The sequence below is a fragment of the Polistes canadensis genome, unplaced genomic scaffold (genome assembly GCF_001313835.1).
Source record: "Polistes canadensis isolate GaletaPanama2010 unplaced genomic scaffold, ASM131383v1 scaffold_22, whole genome shotgun sequence".
NCBI lineage: Eukaryota > Metazoa > Arthropoda > Insecta > Hymenoptera > Vespidae > Polistes > Polistes canadensis.
Window position 1 is genome coordinate 1173339 of NW_014569569.1, and position 7943 is coordinate 1181281.

At 34.0% G+C, this 7943-nt stretch overlaps 1 protein-coding gene and 1 long non-coding RNA gene across 2 annotated transcripts; both read right to left on the reverse strand.

Annotated features, from left to right (window-relative positions):
• Positions 1–292: 292 nt before the first annotated feature.
• On the reverse strand, positions 293–1912 carry LOC106794060 (melanoma-associated antigen G1-like). The gene is made up of 6 exons (XM_014761468.1): positions 1683–1912; positions 1185–1618; positions 936–1104; positions 755–849; positions 543–674; positions 293–459 (listed from the first exon to the last, which is right to left on the reverse strand). Exons 1-6 carry the CDS (start codon positions 1684–1686, stop codon positions 379–381), a joined length of 915 nt encoding a protein of 304 aa, XP_014616954.1. The 5' UTR covers positions 1687–1912; the 3' UTR covers positions 293–378.
• A 286-nt stretch (positions 1913–2198) lies between these two features.
• Positions 2199–4170, reverse strand: LOC106794035. Its single transcript, XR_001382489.1, has 3 exons — positions 3661–4170; positions 3349–3493; positions 2199–2432 (listed from the first exon to the last, which is right to left on the reverse strand). It is a non-coding gene; the product is annotated as an uncharacterized LOC106794035 (long non-coding RNA).
• Positions 4171–7943: the final 3773 nt, after the last annotated feature.

Here is a 7943-nt window from a genome sequence, read left to right on the forward strand (position 1 = left end):
TGTGCGTGTGAACGCGCGCGCGCGCGATAGGAAATAGAAATCCAATTATACATATTTGTTTGAAATGTTATGCATATTTCGGATTCCTTTAACCTCCACGTTGAACTTGAAGACCATATGGGGACTTTAATCTTACTTTACATTTTTACGGCTGCTTGGAAACAGCGTATATTTGTTGATCTCTTAAAAATCCTGATGAAGAGAATCTTTAAGATCAAATAATGAAGGTAATTCGATTCTACAAATAATCTCTTTTTTTCTTTCTTCTTACGTATAAATAAAATACTAAAATGCTATTCAAATTTATGCTATTAATATTTAAATATTTTTATTACAAAACATAAACATTTTTTTATAATCAAAAATTTTGGATTAAATTTAGGTTTTATTAGATTGTTCTTTCACTAACATAGTTTTGTATTGTAATGGCCAACTATTTATCGGCCTTTCCCCATATACCTAAAAGTACATTAATATTGATTTAATATGATTACAATTGTATATATAATAGTAATGATATAGAAACTTTGCTATGTCAATACCTTTGATACAAATTCTAAGATACTACGATAAGATATTTCATGTTCTGCACGAAGTCCCCATTTGTATTCATATTTTTGCCAATCTCCTTTATATAATACTGTTTTCTCAAGGTACTGTTGCGCTACAAAATCCTGAATAAAATATTTTTTCATTGTTAATATTGTGGATTAATAAACTCTGTCTGTAATTAAATATATATAACTTGTTTTACCATAGTAATTAGTTTCTTAACATCTCCAAAATAATGATGCTGAAAATTATCTTCCTTTATAATTTTCAAGTGTGTTAAAAAATCAAACAAGTTCTCTGCAATGTTCAAGCTTAAGTAAATATTTTATCAAACTTTAAAGCACAAAAATAAGGTAAATCTAATAGTAATTAATATTATTAACCTTCTGTGCATACATCTTCGTACATAAAGATATGACAAAGTATTATAAATAAAAGAACTTGTTCAGCTTTAGTAGGTTTGTTAAAATTCAAATGCGGTATGCTGTTGTTGATCTCATTTACCATGATGTATTTACTGTTATTTATATCTACCAGTTGGTATCCGAATATCTTTTAAATAATGTATGTAATATTGTTTAGAATATAATGTACGAAAGTATAAAAATACATATAGGAAGCTCAAAATATACCTGCGATAAGAGCAACTTAACTCTTTTCATAATTTGAACAAAGTTCCTTGTATTTCCTTCAAGAACATTTTTAATAATTTGTACTTTTGTTATAGCGGTCTTTTTCTTTTCCACAGTAAATATATATCGTATAACTCTTCCAGCTAAATCTAATTCTTCTTGTACATTTACGTTTCTGGATCCTACGTTTTTCATCTTTTCGTTGGACAATCTTTCAGAATGATCGCTTGAACTTCCTTGAGAAAATGCATTGCGCTCAATTATTGTAGCATTTTTTTTCATTAGTTTTGTGCCACTATTCTGTGACAAGTATCTCCGAGTATCACTATTCGTACGTTTATTTATATTTTTATCATTCTCATCATCCTCAGTTTCTTCATCTTCACTAATATACTTATTAACATTTCTTCTCTTTTTACCACGTAATCTAGAGTCTACAAAATAACATTTTATTTTATAATTATGGTTATTTTATTTCTTATTAATTATTTTACTTACACATTTTACAGAATTTTAGATTGTGTGGATCTGAATTTCTCTTTCGTTTTTTGAAACAATATTTCTTTAGAAGAAATATTAATTGATATAATTAACGATTACTTTTAACTGTTACTGTTTACAAAAATTCCAATCAAACACAATACAATGATCAAAATATTATTTCTAACCATGCTTTCCCTTTTAGAATAAATTGTAGCGCTACTAGTGGCAAAAGTTGAAACTACATTAATGAAACTGTCTTATCGACATACATTTTTGAATCTGTCGATAAGTTATTTGCTTTGTTGATAACGTTGATGATCTATTTTATCGGTAGCTAACTTTTCGAACCCCTGTGATAGGCAACCATAATTTTTATGTAAAAGAAATTATTAACGAAATATAAATTGTTGTCGATTGTCGATTGAAATATATTCAATTCAATAATTAATAACATAAACACAAAAAAAATAATATTCTATTGATAAAATGCAATTAAATACTAATACTTAATTATTTATAAATATACGGAATAGAAGAATCATATATACTGATTATTTATTATTAAAAATATTGATTAAATAAATAGAAGCGAAAAGAAATATAGTTGCATAGTTTACAGGAAATAATCTTGCTATATAAACCAAGAAGAAGAGAAGTTCAGAGAAACTTGTTTCAATGTGAACAGTTGCACCTGTTCAGCGGTCCGTTCATTTCTCTTTTGATGACAGCCAAGGAGAATCCAACACCTCGTATAATTCGTCTTCTCTTAACAGAACAATAGAATCACTTACAAATACTCTCTCGGACATTTTACGAGCAAAATCGAGAGCAACGGCAGCAATTTGCTATCGATAAACATCTAAATACATTTATTTCATCGCGACTAATGATTTGAAAATAATAGATAAGATGTATCATATTCATAATTTTTTCTCATAATTTTTTGTTGTCTTCTACAATAATCGTATCGATTAGATTCTGTTACGATTTACGAAGAGAGCAACGATCATCGGTCAGCTAAAAAGAGACGCGTCTAAATCCGGATGGCAGCTGGTGAAACATTTGTAAAACAAAGACAAGTACAAATGAGTAGTTCATTTGCCAAATCGATTAAAACTCTATAGAAAATAAAAAACAAATAAAATTAACGAAGTTATATATTATATATTGTTATATCATCATTTATATTATTCAAATGGCCATAACAATTTAGTCTCATTTATTATTGGTATCAACTTAATTATTATATTAAACAAATATTTATTTTAAATAGAACAAATAATATAACAATCAACAGATTAAATTGGAAAGATTAAAAGAAAAGTTCTAAAAGTAGTGTTAAACATTTTGCTTAGTAAACGCGATTTAAAATAAGAATAGTTTTTTAAATGAAACGTTTGATATTTCATTTAATCTCAGTGATTAATAGTTTATATGTTATCTTGAGGAAAAAGAAACGTCAGCAAAGAAATCGAAGCCAGTAGTTATCGCGATAGTCGGACAATATAAACGCGTTAATTAGCATCAACGAGTGGGATTATTAAAAAACAAAACGATCGAGGCATAAATTCGAATTACTCCGACATTAACGTCCCTACTACGAGTTGGCTCCTTTCGTTTAATCGACGCTACCTTGTTGGAAGTAAATGGCGTAACGAAAACGGTGGTTCGATATAATCACCTAATTACATGTTGCCAGCCAGATAAAGCGCACCTCCGAGTGTTCCCTTTGCACACGGTTATCAACGTTACCTTCTTCATCGTCCCAATAATCGATAAGATTTATTCTTTTGTCAAGTGAAAGTCCTCATTTATTTTGGTCAACGCTGGAACACAATTAACGATTACAATAATTCGACTACGTATTCCATTACGTGAATGCCGTAAAGATAATGCCTCGATTAGAAAAAATTCAACGAAATTAATTCTATCTCATCAACAAATAAGATTAGAAAATTATACGATCGTTTTAAAATATTTTCTTTGGACTTACTTACGTGAACGGAGACTTGAAAACGATTCAACATCGAGGAGAATAATTCAAACGAGACAAGTTTAAACTATCCTCTGGTGTACTTTTTTGAATATGTATATTCCGGGGTAGAGAGACGTACGGTGTTTTACGGTGAATACAATAGTACAAGATAAGCGCGTCATTGTTCGTCATCGGTGATAAAAACTAGTTACGCCAAGGTAAGACAGCGTGTGCAGCAACATTGTCTTGAAGGAAAACGCATCGTGCTATGTGTTCGTCGTCGTCGTCGTCGTCGTCGTTATCCTTCTCTCGTTTTAACGTTACCAGGGCCAGAGCACGTAATTGTGTATCTGCCATAAGACGCTACGTGTATGAGACTCGACAATGAATTATACAGCAAGTAGCCGTACATGGACTTGGATGAGAAGTGAAACAGTGAAAAAGAGAGAAAGATAGAGAGGGAAGGAAGGGTGGAAGAGGGGGGTGGGGGACATTGGCACGGAAAAGACGCCACGCGCGAAGCCTCTCTCGTTTGTTCGCACAATGAATCTTATTTGCAAATGATATTACTTGTATATCTTCTTAAAGTGTCATCGGGTTTCTTCCTAGATCGATATATGTAATCTATGTATTTATGTATGTATATGCATTACTAATCAAAAAGTTTGGCTATTACACGTATTGCATTTGCATTAATCACTGTCACCTAAATGAAGAGAAAATTCGTGGCATCTTTTTAAAAGAAATAGTTGAAACAAAATTAGCACGTAGGTATTTGTATAATTATGACGATAATTTCGCGGTGATTAAAGATAGATTAAATAGTTAATCTTTGATATTTCGTTGGCAGGTAGTAGGACGCTTTGCATGTGCGTTCTCGCATTATTCGCATGCGGTATGCGTGTATGGATTGATGCGTGGACCACGTGCGTTTTCGAGCTTACACGCATTCCGGGGGTAGTAATTTCATGCCTCTATTGGATCCCCGTACACGCGATCGTAGAATGGAACACGAATCTCGTCGATTCGGCATTACGCATCGCGTAATGAGAATTGTAATTTGTGCATACATCGCGACCGATGCGAATCTAATATGTATTCTAAACTGTTCCTGGATATTTCGTCCACGGTGTTGCGAGATGGCTCAGCGAGATGCATATTAACACGATTAATTAGAGATGACGAAGATATATATATATATATATATATATTATATATATTATATCTTCATGACGAACTATATAGTAGAACAAGGGAATCGATGAGATACGTGAAAATTTTATCAAAAATATCCGTCCAATAAAGAGGGGGGGATAAATGAATAATTGTTGCAACGAAAATTGCTGTATCAATAATCCTTCGGAGTCATATTACGACAATGATAAAACAAGGAATCGATTCGATGACATGTTATAATGTTATACAAAATTGTATCGAAAAAAATAGAAATTGATTTTTGTTTGTAGAGTCCTATATTCCTACACGTTTATACGGACGGACCAATTATCGCTAAACATTTTTCAATGATCAATCTCACATTCCGATCCTCGTAGTCACGTTTAGAAAAGGTACTTACAATTAGGTATCTTTGGGAAAAAGGTCCAAGAGGAAACTTGTGTTAGGTTTGACTTTGAAAAGAGACGAAGAGGAAAGAAGAAAAGGGGACCGGATCCCCGAATATGGAGGTTCTCTTCTCCTACTGGTACTACTTTCCTTACCCCTCGAATAAGGTTTAATGGGGACGAACAAGGAACGAGTGCGCCGGTTCGTTTTGTGTGGTCCAAAGGAAGGATCCGAGTCGAGAGTGCCGAGCCCTGGGCTCATTTTTATTCCGGAGAAGCTGTCCATGGACGTACGTCGGACGTTTCTCAAACACCCTGTACACGCGTCTCTTCTCTTCTCTTCTTTTCTCTTCTCTTCTCTTCGCGAAAGAGAGAACTCAAGATATAATTCCTGGTTCTCGTATGCGAGACCCTGGCGCCGCACTGTCGCATCTTATATACAGAATTTCTTTCTTTCTTTCTTTCTTTCTCTCTCTTATACTATATGTGTACTAAACACACACACACACGTACACAAGGAAACAGCTACGAGAAAGTGAAAGAAGAATCACAGGGATAAATATCGACGATCTTTAACATTGATCTGAGTGAACAACACTGATGAAGTTTTTAGGAAATACTTTTAAGCTTTTTCCCACATAAGTTCGTGTGGAAATGTATCGTCAAGTTCGATTATCAACGTGGTTGTTCAGTTTATTTTCATTTTAGAATAAAGTGTGTACGAATATAATCGACCCTATAATTTGTTAAATGCTCAACATTTTGTATTTCTTTCTATCTTTCTTTTTCTTTTCTTTTATTATTTAGAAAAGACGACTCCGTTAGGTGTCTGATTATTGATTTTTTCTTTTTCTCTCTCAGTAATTTTGAAAGTTGATAACATCAATAATATTATAATGTAACACTCGATTCAGACGTAGGGATAAACGTGAATCATTGAAACGAGAGAGACGGAAAGATGTTTCGGTAATCGGTTTCAGCATATCGGTTTCAGCATCGGTTTCAGCATTCTCATGGCTCCTCCCGTATCGTCGTAGTCGTCGTTGCCGGTGCTGCATTAATTAAGCGCAGATGCCGATGCCTTGTCACCCGCCATTTGCCATTCGCATTCGCGTTTGTGTGTTCGTTCGGTTGGGACGGCACCTAATTCATCCTCTCTCGTGGTCCGTCCGACATTTCTCTCTTTCTCTCTCTCTCTCTCTGTGTGTTTCTCGCAATCGTGTGTTCTCCTCTACGGGCGTTAGCCCTGTCTTCTCGTGTGTTGTGTGTGAGTTTCACTATCTCTTTCTCTCTCTCTCTCTCTGCTTTCCACCGTCTTTCTCCATGTGTCTCTCTTTCGTGCTTAGTATACGTGCATTCGCATGCATGTGTGTGTGTGTGTGTGTTCGTACGAATGCCTGCGGTTGCAGGTACGGATTGATCTGAATGCACTCCTCCGTTTTTACACCTATCATTTTAAAACCCATCCAAATAAACTCATTAAATGTATATACATCTTCGAAGAGTAATCAATTAATTCGCTTATATATATATATATATATATATATATATATATATTTCAACTACAATACAATCGTACAAACTTGAATTTACTATTACAATTGAATGTTTACCTAATTCGTTATTTATCACAAAATCCTAATATTTGCCGGAGTAAAAGAAATTTTCTTCAAATATTACTATAATTCTCGATTAAAAAAAAATAATTGAATGGTTCAAATGGAATGAAAAAAGACTGGACATTCGAGTCCAGTATGCCGTCCCTGGTTGGGCGTGTACGATAGCTCGAGTGTTCAAGCGTGTGTTATGAGAGAGAATATGTATGCGTGCATGCGTGTACGTGTGTACGCGCGAATTCGTACGAGAGAGGCAGGCCGCGGTCATATACTCGAACGAATTGGTACCGGGTTTCGTGCCTACGTCGCGAAACTGGTTATGTACTTAACGTGGGATAAACGTTGGGGACAGGTGTCCTGAACGACGTTCCTCGATACGAGACGGCGGCGGATTCTCTGTCGATTCTCTGTAGGTAGGTAGCCATGGGAAGAGAACGCGGAAGGATATCGATTCCGGTCGCTTTCCCCTTGCTCTCTCTCTCTCTCTTTCTCTCTCTCTCTCTCTCTGTATCAAGTTCGATGATCGATCATCGCCCTGGCGCTACGATTTATCGCGATTTATCGTCACATCGATTCTCGCTACTTCATCGTGGCAGCTGTTGCTCCTTTGATCTTGATCCTTCTCCTTCTCCTTCATTCTGTCTTACTCACTCAATCTTCTTTTTGTTGTATGATATTTTCTCCCATGTTTGCCAATGATGTTCAGTTATCTAATACAATTTTTGTTACTTTTATTAATTATCCAATTATTAACTTGTAATTAATAATATTGTCTTGGCAACTAACTGAGCACGGTTATTTTAAATCTGCAATAACTTAGTTGCCAACCCAAATATAAATAAATTATTGTATTATACAGAAACAATAAGAATAATTGTCATTAATTAATATCTAAAAGAACAACTTATTAATTTAACATTAATCATGATAATGTACATGGTAATAATATAATATTGATAATTAATAGTTTAGCAATTAATAACGACAGGAACGTGGAATGAAACATAACAAATACTTTATTTTATGTTAATTTTGTTAATATCTTGAAAACCGAGCGATTAGAGAGAGATTTCTCCAAGATAATTGAATGAGAATGTTGTTTTTAGAAATAGAGTGAAGAGAA

Coding starts and splice junctions, on each gene's coding strand:
- LOC106794060 (XM_014761468.1), bottom strand. Junction 675..754: donor TTAAGAAACTAATTACTATG/GTAAAACAAGTT, acceptor TATTTTATTCAG/GATTTTGTAGCGCAACAGTA. Junction 460..542: donor TCTTAGAATTTGTATCAAAG/GTATTGACATAG, acceptor ATGTACTTTTAG/GTATATGGGGAAAGGCCGAT.